The sequence below is a fragment of the Schistocerca nitens genome, chromosome 4 (assembly GCF_023898315.1).
Source record: "Schistocerca nitens isolate TAMUIC-IGC-003100 chromosome 4, iqSchNite1.1, whole genome shotgun sequence".
Lineage (NCBI taxonomy): Eukaryota > Metazoa > Arthropoda > Insecta > Orthoptera > Acrididae > Schistocerca > Schistocerca nitens.
The window spans coordinates 212,661,475-212,687,997 of record NC_064617.1 but is presented as its reverse complement, the minus strand read 5'-3'; the positions used below and the strand labels follow the sequence as shown (position 1 = coordinate 212,687,997).

Genomic DNA, 26,523 nt, shown 5'->3' with positions numbered 1-26,523 from the left:
CAGCATATGACACTGCAATCACACTGTATGAGGAGGATAGAAGAAGAATACAAAGAAAAATGGAGAATTGAAAAGAGGACTCACCAAATAAAAAAGAGAGAATGGATGAAAGAAAGTGTTCATAATGAACCTCAAAGAAAAAGATTGACAAATGGTGACACGGGTCCAGAAAAGTGTTACTCTGAAACATAACCAGCTGTTTAGTCTCTCAACGCTATGAGTGCTATCTACAGATGTCACTAAAGCAGAGGCGTTTTGTGTTGTGGCAGGATCATCTCACAAAACTTCAGTCACCAGCTTTCCTCCTCAGTGTTCGAAAATATTTTATTTGTGCCCACCTATATAGGAGCAATGATCATCATAATGAAATGAGAGAAATCAGAGCTTGCACAGAAAGATTTTTATTCTTTCCTTCCTGCGTGCTGTTAGTGTGGAATGGTAGAGAAATAGCTTGAAGATGGTTCAATTAATCCTGTCGGTCATCTAATTGTGAATTGCAGAAAATCTTGTAGACGCAGATTAGTTTTTTCCCCAAATTTGACCTTGTGTGAAGCATGAAAATGGGGATGACAGCCTTGGAATTGGAACTGTGTGAAGAGCATAAAAAGTTTTTCATTAATGAAAATGTTGTGCTTACATTGTACTAATTTCAATTTTAAGCTTTCTCTAAACTATTCAGAAGTCATAGAGAGCAAATAATGTGTTGCAGTTTTCTGCTGAAAGCCTCCTAAAAACTTTGTTATGGCACAGCTTATTGTTATTCACTAGGGAAACATGGGGAAAATGTCACTCAAATTAGAGGTGCTCAGGGAGGATGAGTACTAAAATTGACTCATTTTATACGGTATGACTCCATAACAAATACTAATCACTTTCAAAGTACTTAACTGAGAGAGAGTAATTGCTATTTATTTGTACAAGCGATTTGCTATCATGTTGCAAAGATTGACATGTGAATATTTTTTTACAGTTTTTAATGGTGGGCGGTAACAAATAATAATACTGAAAGCTTTCAGAACTTGAGGCACCAACCATTTTCAGTTGCAAGGAGAAAAGGCAAATGGTGAAAGTGTTAAGATTGCATGGCATATGGCTTTCCCATGAACCATGGACCTTGCCGTTGGTGGGGAGGCTTGCGTGCCTCAGCGATACAGATGGCCGTACCGTAGGTGCAACCACAACGGAGGGGTATCTGTTGAGAGGCCAGACAAACATGTGGTTCCTGAAGAGGGGCAGCAGCCTTTTCAGTAGTTGCAGGGGCAACAGTCTGGATGATTGACTGATCTGGCCTTGTAACATTAACCAAAACGGCCTTGCTGTGCTGGTACTGCGAACGGCTGAAAGCAAGGGGAAACTACAGCCGTAATTTTTCCCGAGGACATGCAGCTCTACTGTATGATTAAATGATGATGGCGTCCTCTTGGGTAAAATATTCCGGAGGTAAAATAGTCCCCCATTCGGATCTCCGGGCGGGGACTACTCAAGAGGACGTCGTTATCAGGAGAAAGAAAACTGGCGTTCTACGGATCGGAGCGTGGAATGTCAGATCACTTAATCGGGCAGGTAGGTTAGAAAATTTAAAAAGGGAAATGGATAGGTTAAAGTTAGATATAGTGGGAATTAGTGAAGTTCGGTGGCAGGAGGAACAAGACTTTTGGTCAGGTGATTACAGGGTTATAAATACAAAATCAAATAGGGGTAATGCAGGAGTAGGTTTAATAATGAATAAAAAAATAGGAGTGCGGGTTAGCTACTACAAACAGCATAGTGAACGCGTTATTGTGGCCAAGATAGACACAAAGCCCATGCCTACTACAGTAGTACAAGTTTATATGCCAACTAGCTCTGCAGATGATGAAGAAATAGATGAAATGTATGACGAGATAAAAGAAATTATTCAGGTAGTGAAGGGAGACGAAAATTTAATAGTCATGGGTGACTGGAATTCGTCAGTAGGAAAAGGGAGAGAAGGAAACATAGTAGGTGAATATGGATTGGGGGGAAGGAATGAAAGAGGAAGCCGCCTTGTAGAATTTTGCACAGAGCATAACTTAATCATAGCTAACACTTGGTTCAAGAATCATGAAAGGAGGCTGTATACATGGAAGAAGCCAGGAGATACTGACAGGTTTCAGATAGATTATATAATGGTAAGACAGAGATTTAGGAACCAGGTTTTAAATTGTAAGACATTTCCTGGGGCAGATGTGGATTCTGACCACAATCTATTGGTTATGAACTGCAGATTGAAACTGAAGAAACTGCAAAAAGGTGGGAATTTAAGGAGATGGGACCTGGATAATCTGAAAGAACCAGAGGTTGTAGAGAGTTTCAGGGAGAGCATAAGGGAACAATTGACAGGAATGGGGGAAAGAAATACAGTAGAAGAAGAATGGGTAGCTCTGAGGGATGAAGTGGTGAAGGCAGCAGAGGATCAAGTAGGTAAAAAGACGAGGGCTAATAGAAATCCTTGGGTAACAGAAGAAATATTGAATTTAATTGATGAAAGGAGAAAATATAAAAATGCAGTAAATGAAGCAGGCAAAAAGGAATACAAACGTCTCAAAAATGAGATCGACAGGAAGTGCAAAATGGCTAAGCAGGGATGGCTAGAGGACAAATGTAAGGATGTAGAGGCTTGTCTCACTAGGGGTAAGATAGATACTGCCTACAGGAAAATTAAAGAGACCTTTGGAGAGAAGAGAACCACTTGTATGAATATCAAGAGCTCAGATGGAAACCCAGTTCTAAGCAAAGAAGGGAAGGTAGAAAGGTGGAAGGGGTATATAGAGGGTTTATACAAGGGAGATGTACTTGAGGACTATATTATGGAAATGGAAGAGGATGTAGATGAAGACGAAATGGGAGATAAGATACTGCGTGAAGAGTTTGACAGAGCATTGAAAGACCTGAGTCGAAACAAGGCCCCGGGAGTAGACAACATTCCACTAGAACTACTGATGGCCTCGGGAGAGCCAGTCATGACAAAACTCTACCATCTGGTGAGCACGATGTATGAGACAGGCGAAATACCCTCAGATTTCAAGAAGAATATAATAATTCCAATCCCAAAGAAAGCAGGTGTTGACAGATGTGAAAATTACCGAACTATCAGTTTAATAAGTCACAGCTGCAAAATACTAACGCGAATTCTTTACAGACGAATGGAAAAACTGGTAGAAGCTGACCTCGGGGAAGATCAGTTTGGATTCCGTAGGAATGTTGGAACACGTGAGGCAATACTGACCTTACGACTTATCTTAGAAGAAAGATTAAGAAAAGGCAAACCTACGTTTCTAGCATTTGTAGACTTAGAGAAAGCTTTTGACAATGTTGACTGGAATACTCTCTTTCAAATTCTGAAGGTGGCAGGGGTAAAATACAGGGAGCGAAAGGCTATTTACAATTTGTACAGAAACCAGATGGCAGTTATAAGAGTCGAGGGGCATGAAAGGGAAGCAGTGGTTGGGAAAGGAGTGAGACAGGGTTGTAGCCTCTCCCCGATGTTATTCAATCTGTATATTGAGCAAGCAGTAAAGGAAACAAAAGAAAAATTCGGAGTAGGTATTAAAATTCATGGAGAAGAAGTAAAAACTTTGAGGTTCGCCGATGACATTGTAATTCTGTCAGAGACAGCAAAGGACTTGGAAGAGCAGTTGAACGGAATGGACAGTGTCTTGAAAGGAGGATATAAGATGAACATCAACAAAAGCAAAACGAGGATAATGGAATGTAGTCAAATTAAGTCGGGTGATGCTGAGGGAATTAGATTAGGAAATGACACTTAAAGTAGTAAAGGAGTTTTGCTATTTAGGGAGTAAAATAACCGATGATGGTCGAAGTAGAGAGGATATAAAATGTAGACTGGCAATGGCAAGGAAAGCGTTTCTCAAGAAGAGAAATTTGTTAACATCGAGTATAGATTTAGGTGTCAGGAAGTCGTTTCTGAAAGTATTTGTATGGAGTGTAGCCATGTATGGAAGTGAGACATGGACGATAACTAGTTTGGACAAGAAGAGAATAGAAGCTTTCGAAATGTGGTGCTACAGAAGAATGCTGAAGATAAGGTGGGTAGATCACGTAACTAATGAGGAGGTATTGAATAGGATTGGAGAGAAGAGAAGTTTGTGGCACAACTTGACTAGAAGAAGGGATCGGTTGGTAGGACATGTTTTGAGGCATCAAGGGATCACAAATTTAGCATTGGAGGGCAGCGTGGAGGGTAAAAATCGTAGAGGGAGACAAAGAGATCAATACACTAAGCAGATTCAGAAGGATGTAGGTTGCAGTAGGTACTGGGAGATGAAGAAGCTTGCACAGGATAGAGTAGCATGGAGAGCTGCATCAAACCAGTCTCAGGACTGAAGACCACAACAACAACATGGCTTTGAGTAGAAGTATTACTTGTCAATATCCATTAGATGTTTCTCAAACTAATACTGAATTGATATGCCGGCTTGGGATGGGTGGAATAGGATGCACTGGATACAATGTTGTATATTTATTTCGTGTAGTTTCCCTTCACCGGAAATGTGAGATATTGAGAAAGTATCACAAATTAATTCATTGTGTGCAATACTTCTATGAAGGATCACGGAACACATTAAATAAATTTGACATTAACTATATGACAGTTATAACCCTGTCATCTGTGAGAGATAGAACAGGATATTGAAATGTTTCATGAAACAGTGGCAACAGTGTACTTTTTCTGTGGTAGTGCACTCTCAATGTAGCTGTTGACATCTAAAATGCATTGTTCACATCAGTCTGATCACAGTTTTATTAAATATTACCTGTACTGCATTTACAGACAGGCCAATAGAGATTTTTACACAAGATGTGAAATACTCTTGAGTACATTATTCTCACAAATTCAGTTTTGGATGTCAGTATGTTAATCTTACTTTCTTTTTTAGGTGGACGAACATCTGATGATATTGTTAATTGGTTGTTAAAGAAAACTGGACCTGTAGCTAAGGAACTTGGATCTGTGGAGGAGGCAAAGTCATTCATTGATGGTGATAATGTTGTTGTTGTGGGATTCTTCAAGGTAAATTGTGGATGATTACTTCTAATTTTTTGCTGAGTCACAAATGATGACTAATCTTAGTTGATTATCTGTGAAAAGGTTAAAATTTTCCTCTAAGAAGAACTGATTTAAGACTTAAAAGAATTTTATGTTGCTGATCATGGGATAGTTGTTAACTGAAGTGCTGCTTGTTTCAGGACCAGGGCTCGTCAGCAGCAAAGGTATTCCTGGAAGCTGCTGCAACAATTGATGATCATCCTATTGGTATATCATCATCTGATGATGTATTTTCTGAATACAGTGCAAGTGATGGCAATATTATACTTTTTAAGAAGGTAAGCTTTTAAAAATGTATGTTAAAAATACGTTAAGTATTTTTATTCCAACTTCTCGTTGAAAATCTGTTCATTTATAGCAGGTTTTTTCCTTTTAAGTTGGTAAAGTAAAATACATGTTTCTTCTAAAGTCATCATTACATGTTGACGTGAAGTACATGTGACAACTGTTTATTTGTAACCATTATTTCATGTCCTTCGTTTAGCTTGCTGGAGATAAAAATGAAATGTTGTATAATCTCATTCTGCACTTAACACGTTCACTGCCATCGGCGCACCAGCGCGTCCGGCCGATACTAGTGCATATGCCGTCGACGCGCCTGCGCGGCGAGACACTCAGCTGTTTCTCAGCGCCACAGTTTAGTCGGGCACAGCCATTCGGTGTGGTTCATTGCGCAGGCACTCTAAGAACGTATTGTTTTCAATTTTTGCGGGTGCGGTTCGTGTGTTTTCCCTACAGTTTTTCTCTGTTGTGGGACTGAAAATGGAAGACAATCGTGACACGGCGGGCCCTTCAGAACCTAAGAAACGTAAAACACAGGACACAAGAAACGTACAAAAACTAACGGATGCGGAATTATTACGAATATTAGAAGAAAGCGATTCGGAAACGGAACTGGCCAGTGAGGAGGACGGCGTGGAATCCAGTGAAGAGTCTGACGGAGCCGAGTTTGTTTTAGATGAGACTGTAGAAATGGCTGTGAATCCTAGCGACAGGGAAATGGCAGAAGGAGTGGTAACAAGAGATAACGCAGCTGATACAACTGTTGCGTGGGAAAGAGAGCCAGTTGGAATGATAAATTGCCCATTTATAAAAAAAGAGGGACTGCTTATTCAACCGACGGAAAACACTCCCTTAGATTATTTTCGTCTTTTGCTGACGGACGAATTTCTATTGACAGTTGTAGAAGAAACAAATCGAAACGCGATTGAATTATTCCTTTCTGCGGGAACCAAAGGACAATCACGAATAAACTGTTGGAAAGATGTGACTGTTGGCGAATTGTTAGTGTTCTTGGGAGTTTTCCTGCACATGGGAAATGTAAAGATGAGGAATTTGCAGGACTATTGGAAAAAGGACGCTTTATTCAACGTGAAAGGAATTGCCGATAGTATTTCACGAAATCGTTTTCTGCTAATACTACGTGCATTACACTTTTCTGAAAATCCAAAACAGGGCAAACCAACACCATCCGACAGGTTGTATAAAATACGTCCCGTTATCAATTTTTTCAATGAAAGGATGTGCCAAGTTTACTACCCTGGACGGGAACTGTCTCTGGACGAATCAATGATCCTTTGGCGTGGACGATTACTTTTCCGCCAATACATCAAAAACAAAAAGCACAAATATGGCATAAAGCTATATATTTTGACAACTCCCACTGGAATGGTCCTAAAATTCGCGGTATACACTGGCATGCTGGACGATTTAGGAGGAAGAGGCCATGCGCAAAAAATTGTTCTTCATTTACTAGATGAAAAGTTGAATGCTGGTCACCATGTGTACATGGACAATTACTATAACAGCTTCGCATTGGCAAAGCTGCTCCTGGATAAGAAGACCCACTGCACGGGAACTCTGAGGGCGAATAGGAAGGATACACCCAAGGAAATACAGGAAGCAAAACTACGAAAAGGTGAAGCCGTTGCCAGATTTGCGGAAGGAGTTATGATAGGTAAGTGGCGTGATAAGAGGGAGGTTTGCTACATTTCTAATGCATTTACAAATGAAATGGTTGAGGTTGAAACCAAAAGAAAGGAGAAGAAATCTAAGCCCTTGGCCATTGTAAACTACAATAAATTTATGGCGGGAGTTGATCGGCACGATCAGATGTTATCATATTACCTCTCGGAACGCAAAACCATACGCTGGTACAAGAAACTTTTTATCCACGTTGTGGAAATGATACTGACAAACGCACATGCCCTACACAATAAATATTGTGGCACAAAAATGCCCCTCCAAGAATTTAGACTCGGTATTATAAGAGCACTATTGCCACGAAAGCAGGTAGAACGGCCAGTCAGAAATCCCCAACATGTTGTGGTAAAACGAGAATCAAATGGAAAATCAAAAACACCGCGAAAAAAGTGCAGATCATGCGCCAGCCGTGGACAACGAACAGACACGATTTACGAGTGCCTAGATTGCCCAAATAAAGCAGGATATTGTTTGAATTGTTGTGTTATTCACCACCTCTAAAGGCAGATAGCACTTTCGTTGCTCATTTATTTTTCGACAGTTATGTGTCGGTACTATTCTTAAACTTTGTATTTATTTTATTTGTTTGAGAGTAATGGATAAAGCTCTAGATTGTATTTTTCTTAGATTTGACATACATTTTATTTCAGAAGTTTCTTCGAGATCTTGTGTTTGTATTTGAATGTTTCTACTATATTTTTTGTCCAATAAATATGTCGTTTGTCAGTAGGATGTTTCGTTTCATTTATGAATATAAAATGAAATTGTAGTAACCTAAACTGTCACACTAACCAGGAACAATACACTAGACGCATTGGCGCGTCCACGGCCACCCGCTACAGAATATGGCCTGATATGCCACTGACGCCTTAGTGCGCCCCAAAACAACTTTGATTCACGAGAGTAAATTTGATTGTGTACTTATAAAATCAATACATGTTATATTACTTTTAGCAATATATTTTCAGATTCTATTAAGAAAAATATTGGTTACGTGGCAAAGCAAGGCCAATTACAGTGGCAGTGAACGTGTTAATGCAGAATTCTCAACTAGAAATTATCAATGCAATGAGCCTTGGCTGCAGATTTCTGTACCTGTATTTGGGTGGGAGGGGGGAGGGGAGCAGTTGGCAGAATTGTAGCATTACCTTTGATAACCATAGGTGCTAAAATTACAAAGCAGCTACTCATATAACAAAGTACATGTGGAATGCCCATCTGATAAATGTTTGTCAGTCAGTATTCAGATTGTAAAATAAATAGTATGATGATTGAAAGTCAAGATTTTACCACCATTCAGGAAAGCTGCTGCATTCAAATTATAATCTAAAGTGAGAGCTGGATGAAACTCATTGCAGAAGGCTCCAAAATATTTAACAAAGACTGAAATGTAATTAATAAGACAGGTGAGACATCATGGAGGGGAGGGGGTGGGCAACATTAATTGCAGTTGGCAAGGATGTTTATAGAACCCCATGGGCTCTAGTTGTCTTGTGAGTACATGCTTGGTCACCATGGGGCTCCACCTATTGCAGTGCTACTTCTCTTTATGTGCTGTGCTGTGCTGTGCTGCAAGTCTATACACCTATTCTTTTTCCATCTGTCTTTTCATTGTATGGTCTTCTTTGCATCGAATGTGCTTGGATCTGCTTACGGTCTATCCGCATGACATATGTGGTTGAATAGAAAGTTTTCTGACAGAGAGCAGTAGGTCATCCTGAATGGGGAGACTTTAATAGAAACAAGTGTAACATCAGATGTGCTCCAGGGCAGCGTAATAGATCCACTGCTTTTTACGATTTACATAAATGATCTGGTTGATGGTATTGACAGCGGCATTAGACTGTCTGCCAATGATGCTGTAGTCTATAGGCAAATAGTATCACATGAAAGTGGTGAATAAATCAATGAGGATTTGCAGAAAATAAATGCGTGGTGTAATGACAGGTAGTTATCTCATGATATTAGTAAGTGTAACCTACTACGTATAACAAAGTGAAATCCCCATTAATGTAAGAGTACAAAATAAATTCCCTGTCTTTGGAAGCAGTAACATCTGTCAAGTATCTGGGTGTGACTATTTGAAATGATCTCAAATGGAACGATCAGATTACACAAGTAACGGATAAGGTGAATTCTAGATTGCGCTTTATTGGCAGGATCCTGAAGTGAAGCAGTCCTTCAACATAGGAAATTGCTTACAACACTTTATGAATTAAGCATATGCCATCCTGCACAACGGACCCAAAATGTGGCAACTGTGGATGATCACCCCACAGATAGTCCTTTGGACACTGACTTTTCAATGTAAACAGTGTGGAACATCACTCTCCACGTTCACCAGTTTGTCCAGTTTTCAAGAAAGAACAGAAGATCCAGGAATAAAAATCTGTTCTCTGTCTGTCACATACTGGGACACAGAAGAAAGATGAACATGTACATCCTTTGGAATATGACAGTCAATTACACTATCATAATCATCATTGCCTCCCTACATCTGCTTTCCTCAAACCAGTTCTCCCATCACCTTCCACTCCCACGGTACCTCCTATGAGAACACTTCCTGCACCTGGGTGGAGAAGTGTTGTTCTTTAGTGTTTACAGGTGACAGGGCTCCCTCTCAGGATGCCTTTCCATTGCAACACCTGGAACAGAGGCCCAGCACCAACAGTGGATGCGAGAGGCAGGGCCTGTGGATCCCAGGCTTGTCTGCTCTTCATCTGTCTCATTGCTCAATGTGGTTAGCCCCTTGAATGAACCTTACCCACCAAAGTATGAAGGGAAAGAAGAATAAGAATTAAGAGAAGGCTCCTCTGGTGGGTCTGGCTGTACCATATCTGCCTACATTTACAGATTTTGATCTGGTTTGTGGATGTTTTTCCATCCTAGTGGATGATCCTGTTGCATGACGTCCTCCTGGCCCCCTTTCACGTATAACCTGCCCACTAGGCACACAATAATTTTGGAATTGTCATGAGTACTACTGTCACCTGCCAGAACTACACCCTCTTACTTCTTCTTCTGCAGTTTGCATTGCTCCCCAAGAAATGCACTTAACTGATGACCATTCTCAGATGCTTTGTGTTTGTTGTATGTTCTGTTGGAACCATGCTGTTATTGAGAGGGTATCTGGAGGGGCCTGTACATTGATTCATTCAGATGTAGTCAGTGAATGAATTCCCTTCTGTACCTCGTTGGAAGCAGTAACGGTGTTCCTGTACATGACCTCGGCAATTATTATTTGCAGTGTTTATCTATACCCAGGTAAGCCACTTAATTATTTGAATTGACCATATTAACCCAACATCCTTCTACTCTTCCCTTTTTTCCTGCTTGGGGATATTAATACACACCACTCCCTGGGGAGAGTACCACATTGTCCAGCAGGGGCTGTCTAATCTGGTAGTGTCACATACCATTATCTGTGGCTCCTCAGTGATGGTTCTCCTCCTCAATTCATTGTTCCTCATGGCATCTTTTCAGGTAGAGATTGAATGATCTCTTCCCCAAATTTTGTGGCTTTGCTACATTGGTCATTAAATGATAACCTTTGTGACAGTGACCACTTCTTGATGATCCTGTAGTTTCCTTGCCACTTCCAGACTGACAACCATGTTGTGCACTTCAGAGCCAGCTGGCCTTTGTATGTACCTGTTGTTACATTTGCCACATCTGTTGTGTTGTATTGATGAGGTTGTGCAAGGCATCTGAAATGATCGTTCACGCTGTTGGAACTGCAATTCCCTTTTTAAAGCCCCCTCTTTCTACTGTCAGCTGGTGAAAAGTTGGACCAAGAAATTGGGCTGAACTTCGTGGTCTTACGGTCTGCCAATGATAAACAACTGTTGTCCTACAGTGGTCTTTGTACATATGCATTGGTTCTTGCGGAACGCTTTGTAACCCACTTTGCGACAGTATTGGTGTCCTTTTCCTATCTGGCTACATTTCTACTATAGAAGCAACAAGTTGAAGACCTCTTACGTTTCACTCCGTACCACGATTAGTCCTATAATGAAACCTTCACTGACGGGAACTACTTCGTGTTCTTGCTTCGTCCCCTGATGCAACCCCACATTCATATTCAATTCGCAATCAGATACGGCAACATCTACTTGGTCTTCAATTGCCTATGGCTCAAAGGTGCCTTCCTCTTGCAATGGCAAGATGTATAGTTGTCCCATTCCTTAAACTACACAAGAGCTCAACATCTCTTGACAGTTACTGGATGATTAGCCTGACCAGTGTACTCCGTAAGATGCTCTGTAAGATAGTTGCCTGTAGACTGTGCTAGGTTCTCGAATCTTGGGGCCTTTTGTACCCCTATCAATGTGGCTTCTGGGAGGGTCGAGCCATGACCATCCAGCTTCTTAGATGAGAAGCAGTAGTCTGACAGGCATTTTCCTAAATGCCATCATATTGCAATTTTTTTATCTGTGTAAGATGCACAACACAGCTTTGGCATCATCACATTTTACTTACCTTCCATGACTGGGGCCATTTGAGGCCCCTACAGATTTTTATTTGTCAGGTTTTATCTCTATGGTTGTGTCAACATCTTGGGGTGAAGATCATGCTACTTGTATCCATGTTTTGGACTATGTTTACCAGGTATATGGCTCAGTAGCTCCTTCAGCTTTTAAACTGTTAGACCCTATCCACCACGGAGGCATGTGTATGGCCACTGGTGCTTTCTGGACTAGTCCCATAGTCTCCTTGCCAAAGTGGGGATCTTCCCTCTTAAGATTTGATGGTACCACCTCATGGTCTCCTATTCAATCACCATTTGTCAATTCCTTGATCATACCACATACCTCTGCCCTTGAGGGAAAGGGGGGGGGGGGGGTACTATTTTGAATGCACCTCACTTTCCCCTGCCCAGATCTACTCTCTTCGAAGATCCTAAGCTGTCGGCCCCCAACCCAACTACCCATCCCGTGACCTTTCAGCCTCTCTGACCTTAGTTCTTAAGAGTTCCAGGATGTTTTTGCACCAACAGTTTTAATGCCATTTGCAGTGTGTTAGAGTTGACAGCTGTTACCAGAGCCCTCCATTGTATTAAACTTGCCTCCTATGATAATGTTTTAATATGTACTGATTCAGTGAGCAGGCTGCTGACCAATGGTATTCTTGCTACACTTCGGTCTTCGCTGTTCATGACCTTTTTGCTGACCATTGTTACGCTGCCTTCTCATTGCTCTTAATCTGGGTCCCAAGTCATCTGGGTGTCCTGGGAAATGAAGAGACCGGCTGTTTGGCTAGAGGAGCACTTACTTCCCATTCACTCTACCTACTGCAGGTGCAGATTTGGAGATGCGAGCGAGATCTCTGGCCAGTTTAGTTGTAGACCAATATACATAAAATCTACTGCAAATTCAAAGTTTGTTTAGTAAATTGCCTTGATACAGAAGAGCTTTTGTCCACATTAGTGCAGATTTAGAAAATGTCACTCGGGTAAAACTGATCTTGCCCCTTCTCACGCAATTACCTGCAAACAATTTCTGAAGGGCAAGAGGCAGATTCTGTATTCCTAGATTTCTGGAAAGCAGTTTGACACAGTGCACACTGCAGGCTGTTAATAAAGATCCAAGTACATGAGACAGGTTCTTAGATGTGAGTGGCTTAGAGACTCGTTAAGTTAGTGCAACATAGTGTGTTGTACATGGTGGTGAGTGGTAATCAGAGGCAAGGGTATAGTCGAGAGTGCTTCAGGGAAGTGTGATGGACCATTCTTGTTTTTGTACATAAATGGTCTGACAGATAAGGGTGAGCAGCAGTCCACAACTGTTTACTTATGATGCTGTAGTGTAAGAGACAGTGTCATATTTGACTGCAGGATGACTTGGACAGAATATCTAGTTTGAGAAATGAATGGCTGTTTGCTTTGAATGTGGGGAAAATGTAGATAATTGAAGGTTAGTTGGAAAGCAAGCTTTTACTGCTTGGATACAGTATTAGTAATGTGCTGCTTGACAAATCATGTCGATTAAATATTTAGGTGTAACATTACAAATTGAAATGAAATTAAACAAGCAAGCCATGTGAGTTGTAGAGAAGACAAAATATTGCTATTGGTTTATTGGGAGGATTCTAGCCAGATGTAGCTCATCTACAGAGTCTCTCTAAGGAATGATCAGTATTAAAGGATATGACTGGACCGATTATTTGAAGCAAAATTAGTCTAGTAGATTTAGGATCTAAAATTCGAATCTTAAGAACTATGAGCCCTTATTCATTTTTGTTACTGCAAAAAACATCAGCCCCACTGAACAAGTGCACATAGCTCGCAAGGTGTGCATTTTAGAACCCATGTGTGGTAGACCCTTTTCTGCTTTAAATGATAGGACGACATCAAAGCAGGTCAGAGGTGTGCTGCTAGATTTGTTACTGGTAGATTAAGTTAACATGCAGGTATTAAAGAAACACTCAGTGAACTAAAATGATAATACCTGGAGGGGAGGAGACATTCTTTTCGTGATACACTATTGACGTTTGTGACAGGCTACATAACGGTTCTGCTGCCACCAACATACATCTTGTGTAAGCACTGCGAAGACAAGGTAAGAAATCAGAGCTTGTATGGAAGCATATAGACATTTTTCCCTTGCTCTGTTTGAGAGTGCCTTTGCCATATCCCATATTGTGGCTTGCAGAGTATGTATATAGATGTAGATCTTCTGAGGTATTTTCCGAATACAGTGCAATTGATGACAATATTATAAAAAATAAAAGGTATATGTTTAAAGATGTGATGTTAAAAATATGTAAGATGTTTCTTAGAACTACTCGTTGAAAAGCTCTATGAAGCTGTTTTTTCCTTTAAAGTTGATAAAAGCAAAATACATTTCTCAACAAATTACCTGTTTGACTTGAAGTACGTGTGACAACTTCTGTTGTAACAATTGTTTTGTCAGTTTTCACCTATTTTAGAAGAAACAGTTTTCATTGTACACTAATGAAAAATCCTACCTTTTCAGTTTGATGAAGGCAAAGCTGTCATGGATGGTGAGGTAACAGAACAAGCCATAAAGAAATTTGTGGCAGCTCAGTCTCTTCCACTAGTAGTGGAATTCAATCATGATACTGCCCAGAAAATTTTTGGTGGTGAAATTAAGAGCCATCTTCTTATATTCTTATCGAAGGAGGCTGGACATTTTGATAAATACTTGGATGCTGCTCGTGAATCTGCCAAGGACTTCCGGGAAAAGGTAATTTCTGCATCTCTTACACTGAACAAAATTTTCTTACTTATTTACAGATACTAGAGTAATAAAGTGGGCTATCACCTTATTCTGATTTCTGAGAAAAATGCCCTTTTGTGCTTCACTTTGTTGGAAAAAATAAAATAGTACACAGAAAAACATCCTTAATTATATTGTTGTTGTTTTCAGTCCAGAGACTGGTTTGATGCAGCTCTCCATGCTGCTTGCTGCTCTATCCTGTGCAAGCCTCATCATCTCCGAAGAACTACTGCAACCTACATCCTTCTGAATTTGCGTAGTGCATTCATCCCACGGTCTCCCTACATGCTTCCCTCCAATACTAAATTGGTGATCCCTTGATACCTCACCACATGTCCTACCAACCGATGCCTTCTTCTAGTCAAGTTGTGCTACAAATTCCTCTTCTCCCCAATTCTATTCAGTACAGAAAGCTTCTATTCTCTTCTTGTCTTAACTAGTTATCATCCATGTTTCACTTCCATACGTATCTACACTCTGTACAAATACGTTCAGAAGAGACTTTTGACACTTAAATCTATACTTGGTGTTAACAAATTTCTCTTCTTCAGAAACTTTCCTTGCCATAACCAGTTAACTTTTAATGTTTTACACGAATGTTTTACGTCATGGTAGCTGCGCAAGTGCAATGATACCTGTTATCTGCGCTCTCTGGCAACTGCTAAAACGAGCCTGTTTCTAACAGATTGCAGGAAAATATTGCGAATGGTGCTTTGAAAAGTGTTACTTTCAAAGTAAATTTCCTATTACCTAAGTTGAACTATGTGCGAGAATGTACCATGAATTTCTCAAGTTAGAGCATTTGACTCTAATTTCAAAATCAGCTCTTTGATGACAAGCCATTTAGAAGAATTTCGAACCCTAAATCAGACATTTATTTCATTATTAAAAATTTTACTGGCACGTTTGTGTGATGTATCTTAAATTACAACATGTGCAAAAAAGATAAACATTATATGTGAAAGCTTAGATTCTGTTGCAGCTTATTAACCGTAGAGACAAATATTATATGTAAAAGCTTTTCTTTTCTTGTAGCAACACTATGTATGTTAATTTAAAGTATTAACTTCCCCTGTTTGTGCTGCTTAAGTGATGTTGCTGTTGTCTGACTACATCACATGTCCTTTGCTCTGAATAGCCGCTGTCATTGGCTGGCGAGATTACATTACATGACATGAGCTATGACTGGCTTACAAAAACGCATTGAACTCTTGATTTCAATTATTCGGAAAGTAACATGCGGTGTTTTGTGGAATTACAATGTATACTTTTGTAATACAAAAATACACAGCGTACAAGTTGCTGCACATTAAAGATATTTCCAAAACATCTTTTTCCCTGACTTCAGAAAACTAAAGTGCCAGGAAATTCTACGCCCATGTATAAATCAATAACCATTCAAAGGATTGATAAGTTTTGCAGTTCCAAGGGAACACACACTGTCACTTAACACGGAGAAAGGTTGTTTTCCCCTGGGAGAAAGAGTATTTTTAACCGAGAAATCTGGGAAAAATCAGGGAATTTTTTGTTGTCAGCATATACATCCTGATTCTGTTATGTTAGATTGACTTAGAGAGCATGGTACTTCACGGGCATATAAGGATTCTTTTAGCTTTCTTGGATAAACCACCATAGACTCAGACAAAACACATGAACACATGGTAATCCATGTAGTAAAGTCAATACTTTTCCGTATAAACCTGATGGTATTTGAATTTCTTTACCATTGTGTCTGGATGTTCTACGTGAAGCCTTTGAATTTGCAGCTATTTTACTTGTCCATCTAGTGAAGCCTTTGAATTTGCAGCTATTTTACTTGTCCATCTGTAACTCGCTTCCTGTGAACAGAAAACTCTGAAAGTTAACTCCATTCTTGCCATTAAAAATGGTTAATGCTTCACTTTTGGCGTTAGTTCAATCCACTGGTTTTTTTTATGGCAGCGTTTGGCTATGGTGTATTGTCACATGTAGTTGTTCAAAAGTCCTTACCTTTTTGGTATCAAGATAACACCCTACTGTAGCTATTTTGAATTTTCTGTTTTTTAATCACAGCTGTGGATTCAAAGATCATACACACATTTACTGCAATACTATGGCAAGTTAATGTGAATTCCAAATAAAAACTGGAGAGTAGTAGTTCCGGAGAAACTTAATTTTAGAGGCAAACTTTCTGGCTGTGCCTTCTGCTAATGCTGTTCATGAGCATATGTCAGTGTTTTCCATTGTCCATCTTTTAAAATAAAATTATAAATTTTCTGTTTTTTGCATTTAGCAGATGTTATTGAATATGGAAAGCCAGGTTAAAATCTCATTAAAAGATTGTCCTAAAGAAAATAATCTGTTTTTGAAAATATAATATCATTGGATTGGTAAAAAGAATCTACTCATCACATGGCGGCAGGAAATAATGCATAAGAATTACAGAAATGTGAAAGCTTTCAGAGCCGCTGGCTCCATTCTTGCAGAAGAGTTGAAGGGGAAGGAAGAGGATGAACGAAAATGACTGGTGAGGTTTAGGAAATGTGGGGAATTGGAAAAGTCACCCAGAACCCTAAATCATTTGAGGCTTGCTGGATAGGATGAGAACCCAATTACATTAAAACATTGTCTATAGGCTCATTTCATAATGGCATGAAATTCTCTTCTGCAAATTGTACTTCTTAAGTGCAGATCATGCATAATTATTTAATCTTTGTGAAAGACACTTTTTTGTTCTTGGTGCCATATGTTGGTTTACAGTAATGAATCCATGTCATTAATAAAATATTCCTTGTTTCCAGTTGCTATTTGTTTCCATTAATTCTGATGAGGAAGATCATCAGAGAATCCTAGAATTCTTCGGTATGAAGAAGGAAGAGGTACCTGCAATGCGTCTTATCCGTTTGGAGGAAGACATGGCCAAATATAAGCCAGAAGACCCAGAAATAACTGCAGATAACATAAAGAACTTTGTACAGGGCTTCCTTGATGGTAATCTGAAGGTGAGTTAGCTAAGTATGAAAATGTTGCTTTAACATCCTTTGAGTGATTTTTGGCATTGCTGTATGGTACTTCATATAGTATTTAAAAATCCGGTTTTAAAGATAAATGTACAGGGAGAAGTAATAGGGCGGGTTATGATGTATCTGTACATTTTTTTTAATTTTATTTATTTATTTATTTATTTTTGCACACTGATTCTTTCTTCAAACAGTTTAGCATTTGGAATGTGTTCCCCACAGTGCCGAAGAGGTGGTCTGTGAAGTTATTAAATTTAGACAGTCATAGGATTAACAGATTTGTCAAATGTCCTCTTTGGTGAGGGTAATACTGTAATTTTAATGTTTAAACAAAATCACGTGTGCTGTATTATTACACATTTACAGTCTTAAGAAAAGGAGAGATGAATACTTACTGTAAGGATGGCACACAGAGTTCCAGACAGGCATAATGTTACACATTTAGCTTTCAGCTAAAGTCTTAGTCAGAAAAACAAATTCACACAAACATGCACATCTCACGCACCTTTTCTGGTGGCTTGGCTGCCTGCCAGAGATAGTGGTTGTGTGTGTGAGGTGTACCTGCTTTTGTGAACATTTGCGTTTTCTTTTCTGATGAAGGCTTTTGATGAAAGCTAAATGTGTAACAGTCTTTTTGTTTGCTTGTTTAAACTCAATGAGTTGTCTTTATGGTGAGGAGCAGTGTATCCTTTTCCTAATATTGTAGATATTCCAACCTGATCCTTCCATTGTTTTATCACCCATTTAATGTGTTAAGACTGTTTTCGTTCTAAGAATATCTTCATTTTGCTGGGTAATTTCTAAAATAGTGATACAAATGATCTGGTTGTCGTCTATGATGTTATAAACCAAATCCAGATAGTGATCACGAACATCCTGGTGGAAGTAGTGGGCAGACATGGCACACTGCGTATGCTAGAGCACAAACCTATTTAATGTTGATTCGGCACAGGACATAGCCCATTCAGTGGAAAAGCAGATTTATCCTTTTGGGCGGAAACCCAAAATCATCTGGTGATTAATCATTAATCAGCATTGTCTTCACTGTTTCCAAAGCCCTTGGTTATATTCATGATCAGCTGGCTGAATAATTATACAAATTCAGTGGGAAAGATGTGTTGTAAACACAACACCACACCTCACACTGCACTACTTAAGATAAATGATGGCCAGAAATATGCTGTAGATAGCAGTGAGGTCACATTGACACTTTATGACCTCCAATTTAAATGCCATCTGTCTCCTGGGTTCAGAACCTGGGGCTTAAACTAAATGCAAAAGATACCAAGTAAACTATCCTGTCAAACTTGAATTAGTTCAGAATTGCACAGTCTCTCCTATTCTTCTCAAAGAACTCTGGTATAATTTTGGATGATCTCTTTAATTGGACATAAAATACTGATGCCATTTGCGGAAAAGTTTTTCACTTGTTTCTGCCGTCCATAATTTGAACATATTTCCACAGGATGTTTCTTTCCTGCTATGCATACTACTTATTCCACTATTCCTTATAGTTACTTTAGAGTGAAGGATTCCACATAAAATGCAAGACCTCTTTGTTATGTAATTAAACTATGTGTAATGCCCATTTAATTATAAAGAAGAACCTGATGGCCTTATTCTTGAGAAGATAAATCATTGAAGAAAAAATTAGGCATTCTTAATCTGTAGCCTAAAAGTTCCCAGTGGCAGTGGCTGCCTAATATTTCTTACTGGAATAAATTTCCAATGACACTTCAGGGGAAACTGTACTGTTTCATAGATAATAGGAAACTAGTTTAATTTCTTTTCAATTGTTATAACTTTGGAGCCCACAAGTGATACAAAGGTGTTCTAGATTATCTACATAATGATACAGCTGAAGGCAATATGGACTGTCTTAACTCTTAGCTGTATAAAGATCGGTCATAGTGGTTGGAAGTTGTAACTGCATTCCCCTGTACTCGTATCATGCTGGATTACTCCATAGCTGTTGCCTGTAACTTTTGTTGTTTCACAGTTGACGTAAAAGATGTTTCAAAAGGTATGGTGCTTTTGTGTTCTAGTGTCCAAACTAATTAAGATATTGATACAGTCTGGATTATGTTATACACTGCCTCACAGTTTTTATGGCATTCAATTAATTTCAACATGTGTGTCTTCCATGCCACACTTAACACCCAGTCTGTAATAGAGCTCTAGCCACACTTGGCACAACATAACATCAGCTCTGGCAGTGACGATAATGATCTATATCTGTAAAACATTGGTGGGTTTGACAGGTGTTCAGTAGACCCTGGCCCTGACGCTGACCTTGACACAATCCCGTAGAAAGAAGTCCATCAGTGTAATGTCACCTGACCTAGGAAGCCAGGTAATTGGACCACACCTGCCAGTCTGTTGTGTGTCAGTCAGTTGTTGAATATCATCTGGTATGATGCTTCAAATCATTTCCTGTCTGCATAAAGTACCTATACCTCTGGTGTATCAATGTCCGCAATGGTCATTGCTTTCTGTACTGTGTTCCCAAGTTCCTTCCAACCTGTGTGCCTGATTTGGTCATAATAAACTGTTCCACACACTGAGCCTTTTCTTGGCCCATTGTCATTATGCTTCACTCAAAACCTGGGAAACATACAACCAAAACTTTGAGAGTTTGTCACATAAGCCATATGTAGCATGGCTATTTTAACGAGTTTGGATGCTATTACCAATTAAAGTTGCAGTGTACATTTTGAGACACCCTGTATACTGTTTGGTTAGTTTCTTAAACTGTCTGATGTAGGACACAGGCACATGTACAATGTGTACTTGGCACATGAACTAGCAGTAGATAACAAAACAGAAGTTTCACGTAATCTTTATTGCCAGTGAGAGACCAATGTCATAAAGATTATAGAAGAAGTGCTCCAATTGGAATTGCATGGAACTAAAGTAATTTTCCAAATTGGACAAGTTTCTGGGTTACACAAAACCCACTAGGCTACATAAAAATTTGTCAGGTATCATGCACAAAAGTACAAATTTTAATTATGCATTTAAGTACTTCCACTCACGCCCAGTAGGTGTTCTTGTACAGTGTATTGTACAACTGAACACTAGACTGTTACACTAATTGATAAATAATACAGTGTTTCTGTAGTTTCTCTTTAACTTTAAATTCATTTATTGTTGTATGTATGTACATATTATTGCCATGTTTATTTCCTTTACAGTTTAGTTTTTCCACCACATATCAAGGATGGAAACCTGTTTGTATTTACCATTCAGATTTTTTCTTCGCAGTTCCTTTTGCACTATGCAATAGTTCAGACAGCTTGGGATAATATTGTTTATGCGTGCATTAGCTTCTTCTGGCATAGTAATTTTGCTAGGGACATTATTTTGCTCCTCTTCGTCCTTTATTTCTTCCTGATCATCTTCTGTGTTGTAGGTTTCTATTAAATCTGTTGCTGAAGTAAAAGTGGAGTAAATTGACAGAAAGTCTTAGACTGTAGTCATCTGCGCTACATGTAATGTTCCACATTTTAATTCAGCAGTTGCTGCTGCATTTTCTCGAGCTCGAGTGGACACAGAAACATGTTCTTGACCTCCAAACCCCACTTTGTTGAAGCACTTGGTAAGTTTTGGGCTTTATTTCTCTTACTGCCAAGCCAATCTAATTTACAGCATCCAGGACAGAAAATTACCATGCAAGAGCATAATGCACATTTGGCTTCTTTAACACTAAGAATAAGAGACTGCATCAACAATTGCCTATAATGGGACTTGAATGTGTAAATAACCCCCCTGGTCCATGGATTGTGTGTGGCTGGTTGAACATGGAACCAAGCCAATCTCATGTTGATAACTTAGTTGGCAGATTGCATTGTCTAGGAAAAGGAGAACTTGGCAGTTTTCATTTTGGCACTGAAAGAGCCCAGCCAATCTTCTGTAAGACCACTCACCATCCAGACTTTTTATTTCTTCGCCATATGACTGGAAGCTTACTACCATCTTAAGTTTCTGAAACAATGTGATTTTGCTGCCTTACCAGTCACCAGTATCTTCTCCATTTCACCTAGCGTGTTTCCACGCAATGTTACAGTGAGCCTTTCTGTGGACGTTTTTCTGCCAGTGTACTTTTCATCTCAAATTGCTAGAGATTTTGAAGGCAATCTGCAATAAAAGTCCTGTTTTATCAATATTGAACACATCTTTTTTGGTCATAATTCGCAGTTGGTGTTTACAGTATTGTCTTCCATTCTATTGCTAAGCTTTCCTGCAGGTCATCAGCTTCCCCACACCTCATTCCACACAGTGTTATCTTCCACTTCGTAACTGTCAAGTTATCCTGTAGATGCCTTAAACACTGTATTTACGAGCTCTGTAGTGACTTCCGGAACTTAACTGTGCAACATGGTTCCAGACAAAGTAGCTTCCCCCTACCCCCACCCCTCCCTCCACACTATCTTGTTAGTTTCTTCATATCTCATCTTTACCTTTTTTGTTTGCCCGTTCTCTTCTCTCTTTGTCCTGTATCTTATCCTTGTTTCTTAAAGTATCAGAAATCTGTGTTTTACTAAATTTTAAATGCAGCATTATTTTGTGCACAGGGTGTTTCTTTCTTGTTCTCCTCAATTACCTTAAACTGTTGAGTGTTAGTGACACACACTTTTTGTTCAACATCATGGTATCCCTTAAAGTGCTAATAGTCAACTGAAACTGGTAGAAAGTAATGCAAGTAAAGCATTTATTTGGAATGCTTGACCTTGTCGGGTAAAACCATTGTTTAATGGATCATCTTAAAATTTGCATTTTGTTTCTGTGTTAAGCAATTCTGTTTTGTACAAAAAAATTAGCATTTAAAAAAGTATTGAATGCTTTGGGACTAAAATAAATGTACAGTTTAGTAAGACTTTGGAAGTATACACGTTAAACTTGATGAAGTTTTACTGTGTAACATTTGCTGTTTTCCTGTTAATTTTAGTTTTTATTGTACTGTTCTTCATCCGTCTGATTTATGAACTGATTTGAATAACTTTTTTCCTGTATATAAAAAGGGTGTATTGTCTAAAAACAATATTTAACCATTGCAACTTTAAGTGATTTACAAATTTTGGAAATAAGAGGCTCAAGCGCGGACTACCAAGGTATGCAATACTTTGGCTTCTGTTCATATGATACTATCCCTTGGATGGATGCAATCCATGAACTATTTTCCAAGTGGAACTAAAAAGTTCCAATGGCAATACAGCCAATACTGTGGGACTTCGCCTCTTATTGGGGGCATATTGTCCAGTCTCGCAGAAATGTGATTTACATCTGTGCTAATCAGTCAGATAATGTTTGAGCTGCATATGTACAAAAACATGAATAGTTTGGTCTGTCTGGGAAAATGTTAACACAAACTGTGTTTATATATTTATTTTCTTTTTTGTAATAATTTTGTTTTGTTTATAGCAACACCTGCTTTCTCAAACACTGCCTGATGATTGGGACAAGACACCTGTCAAGGTTCTTGTCTCAACAAATTTTGATGAAATAGCATTTGATAAATCCAAAGATGTCTTGGTGGAATTCTATGCACCATGGTGTGGTCACTGCAAACAGCTTGCTCCTATTTATGATCAGGTAACCATTTGTTTATGAAAATTGTTTACTCTTTAAAAATAAATTAAAATGTCGACGACTCAACAACTAATATTTCTTTGCAGCTTGGTGAGAAATTTAAAGACAGTGACAGTGTTGTGATAGCAAAAATGGATGCTACAGCAAATGAACTAGAGCATACAAAGATAACGAGTTTTCCTACACTGAAACTTTACACGAAAGGTGAAAACAAGGTAATTATTTGTGTAATGTATTAAATTTAACAAAACCATACAGAATGAATTCAGTTATTAATAGAAGACATACTTAGAGCAAAGCTGAACAACTTAACACAGGAAACTTCATTCATATTTGTCTACTGAAATATTTTGTATATTGTAGTTGAAAAAATGGTTCAACACACACACACACACACACACACACACACACACACACACACACACACACACCGCACAAAATTGTGATGACTTTATTTCATTCTGTTTTGTTTATTTTGTTCGTAGGTCATAGAGTACAACGGTGAAAGAACTCTGGAAGGACTCACAAAGTTTTTGGAATCTGGTGGTACCTATGGACAAGCTGCTCCTGATGAGGTAAAACTTATCATTTGTGTTTTACGTAATGTGATTACTTTTTTAGATAACTTCCTCTTTTGTTTTGGTGTCTTTTTTAAAATAATTGGATTTTTATATGTAATTGGAAAAAAATCTCGAGTGATAGACTGAAAACATGCTGAATATAAAAGGTTCTTTCAAACAGAGCTGTATATTTGGTTGATATTGTCAGTGGTGTGACCTGTATTATTAGAATTAACCCCCTCTTACTTCGTGAACCATTAAAAACCAGCATCCAGTTTTTCATGAAATGTCAGAAATATTGCAAATCTATTTTACTATAGTCACATAACATATTAGATAAATGAGTTGAGAATAATCTGATCAGCTACTTAAGTGAATGCAATCTTCGCTGTGTGAACTGGTCAGAGGGGTACTAGAATTAATGCCCAGGGTATATCATTGTAAAATATGGTTGTTGTCTAATGCTACCTTATGTACACAAGCACATTTTGCATGTAAGGGAAAGAATGATTTGAAAGTTCTTCCACAGGAACACATTAAAAATATTAAATAGTTGTAAGCTCATCAATCTTTACATTTCAATATGACTGTCATGTGCAGATCAAAAATATGGACGGCTAAAAATATAAGGTACTAACAGATTTACTGTAATCTGATGGATTGTCAGTAAACATCCTGCTAATTGTGGGTTAACTCAGAATTTGGGGTCCAGAACCCTTTAGTGTCATATATTAAATTTCCCCTTATGACTTCTTGATCGAAACCTTCAGAAAGGCATTCTTGAAGACTTTCCATTTCTTACCCAAATTTGCTGTCGGGCAGTTGTGATTGCATTATTTTTACATAGGGCATTACCTTCATGCCACAATTTATTAATACTCCATTTTCCAAAAGCTGTGGTCAGAACCTCCAAGAGTAAGGCAATATAATTTGTTCTTTCCCCATTTTAGATGTGTAGCTGTTGTGAATTTGTGTGATTGAATTAAATTCATAATGTTAAAATGGACTGTTTTTTGTGATGATCAACAGAAGGGTACAGTAGTGTGTGTAAATTGTGGTGAAACTGATAAAATTGTTGCTACTATATGAGAATAAAGTTCTGCTTCTCTAAGAAAATTCGTTGCCTTCAAATAATGGATCTGTACATGTCATTCAGTTGTTTAATTTTGGAAGGTGCTGAGGTTGGTAATTTTTTCTGTATGGTTTCATTTTATTGTTTTTTAATATTTTTTCTTTTCACTGCTTGCAGGCTGAAGAAGAGGATGAAGATGACGATTTACCACGCAAAGATGAATTGTAGAAATGAGTCTGCATATTTTTGTGTTGTGAATGACTGAGTGGATGTGATATGTGCATCTGTAATAGTTCTGTTCCAGTGTAAGATTAAAAAGAGACTGATATATTCTGATATTTTCTGTAAAATAGTTTTACGAGGATAAGCTTTTGGGATGTTCCTAACAAATTAACAGTAATTAATTATATTTTATAAAGTTCTCATGATTTTGTTGGTAATGTTGGAGCATCCCTATAAAAGCTGTTGTATGCCTTCCATTATGTTGCTGCAATCATTCCTATGATGTACAAAAGGTTCCAGATCTACTTAGCACAAATATTTGGATCATAAGACCCAAGTCACTGAAATAGTTTTTCAAAATTTTATGCTTTTGGTGTTATTTTTAAGCCAAAAGTTTCTAATTCTGTAGTAATTTGCTCCATCCCAGTTTTATAAACATTGTTTTTAATGTTTAATTTATTGTTTATTGCATTTATCTTGTTGCTTTGTAAGAATGCTCACATTTTTATATCTTGTAGTGTAGTGAATGCAGTTATTTATTTGATATTACTAAAGAAAAGTATTTTTTGTTACAAATGAGTTTGCCAAAACAATTTCTAATACAGCAAAATTCTATGAACCAGTATAGTGCTTTGCCGTGCTGGAAAGTGGGACATTTGTTAAGATACTTAACTCATTTCTTCCATTGCTCCATGTTACTGATGATGCAAGTAAAAAAATTTCCAATGAATTGCTGTATCTATTTTTTGTGCAATACCTGTCCACAATTTAACTTAAATATACTGTTTTTAGAAATATCTAAATCTGTTTTGCACTTTCAATGGATAGAATTTACAGTGAAACCCCCTTTTACACTTTTCAGGGGACTTAACGAAAATGGTGTGAACAGTAGGAAAATGCGAATGACAGTAATTTCTTAAGTTTTACATTTCATGAAAACATTTTTAGTTCACAATTCCACACAAAAAGGCCAGGATTAGTTTTTAAGTTTCTACTAATGAACTTTCTGTATTTCTGGTAATACATTTGAAAGCAATTATAAATGTGTATGTAGATTATGTATATTGGCATCAAAACCTTAGAACTTGTGCCATCATACGCTAGTTAAGAAAAATGTGGAATAAGAAAGCAGTTGGCAATGGGTGATGTTGACTGCCAACATTAGGTAAGACACAATGACAAATTACTTTCTATAAAATGTATGTAGCTATGTGGTGGTAATGAAATACAGGGTTTATCCACAAGAATCATAACTATTATGTTATTTAAGATACATGCATGAACAACATACTGTTGGAAAGAGCAAACTCCTAGTGTTACAGGGTCCCTGCCGGGTAGCAGCAGTGTGTGCCCACTTCAGTTCTAGTAAAAATAGTGTCTGAACAACAGAAAGAGTTTTAAGTTTTGCGCTGTGTGGGTCAACAATAACTGTTAAGTGTGACTTCCGTACTAGGTATGGTGTGGGTCGTCCTACAGCACAGAGCATTAGACAAAGGTATGAAAAATTCAGAAAAACAGGTTGTTTGTGTAAAATCAAATCCCTGGGCCATCCCAGAGTGTTTGACACGGACGTTGAATGAATCCACCATAGTTCAAGGAGTCTCAAAAAATCTGCACTCAACATGCCCCCAATGTCAGTTTGGCGTGTGTTGCGTCGACATTTACACATGGAACGATACAAAATTGAGCTACTGAAAGCTCTTCATGAAGGTGACAAATATGTGGAGTTATTTCATTCTCAGCAAAATGGAGGGTGAAAGTTTTCTTCCAA

The 26,523-nt window shown here is 38.4% G+C and overlaps 1 protein-coding gene across 1 annotated transcript in view; it reads left to right on the top strand.

Annotated features, from left to right (window-relative positions):
* The window catches only part of LOC126253179 (protein disulfide-isomerase), a 32,119-nt gene extending 6,637 nt beyond the window's left edge, over window positions 1-25,482 (top strand). Inside the window, exons 3-10 of the mRNA XM_049954340.1 lie at window positions 4,920-5,053; window positions 5,230-5,367; window positions 14,047-14,277; window positions 17,091-17,291; window positions 22,731-22,901; window positions 22,985-23,113; window positions 23,384-23,473; window positions 24,708-25,482. Coding sequence (XP_049810297.1) covers window positions 4,920-5,053; window positions 5,230-5,367; window positions 14,047-14,277; window positions 17,091-17,291; window positions 22,731-22,901; window positions 22,985-23,113; window positions 23,384-23,473; window positions 24,708-24,758 — 1,145 coding nt within the window. The 3' untranslated portion in view covers window positions 24,759-25,482. The remainder of the gene's footprint in view (window positions 1-4,919; window positions 5,054-5,229; window positions 5,368-14,046; window positions 14,278-17,090; window positions 17,292-22,730; window positions 22,902-22,984; window positions 23,114-23,383; window positions 23,474-24,707) is intronic.
* Window positions 25,483-26,523: the final 1,041 nt, after the last annotated feature.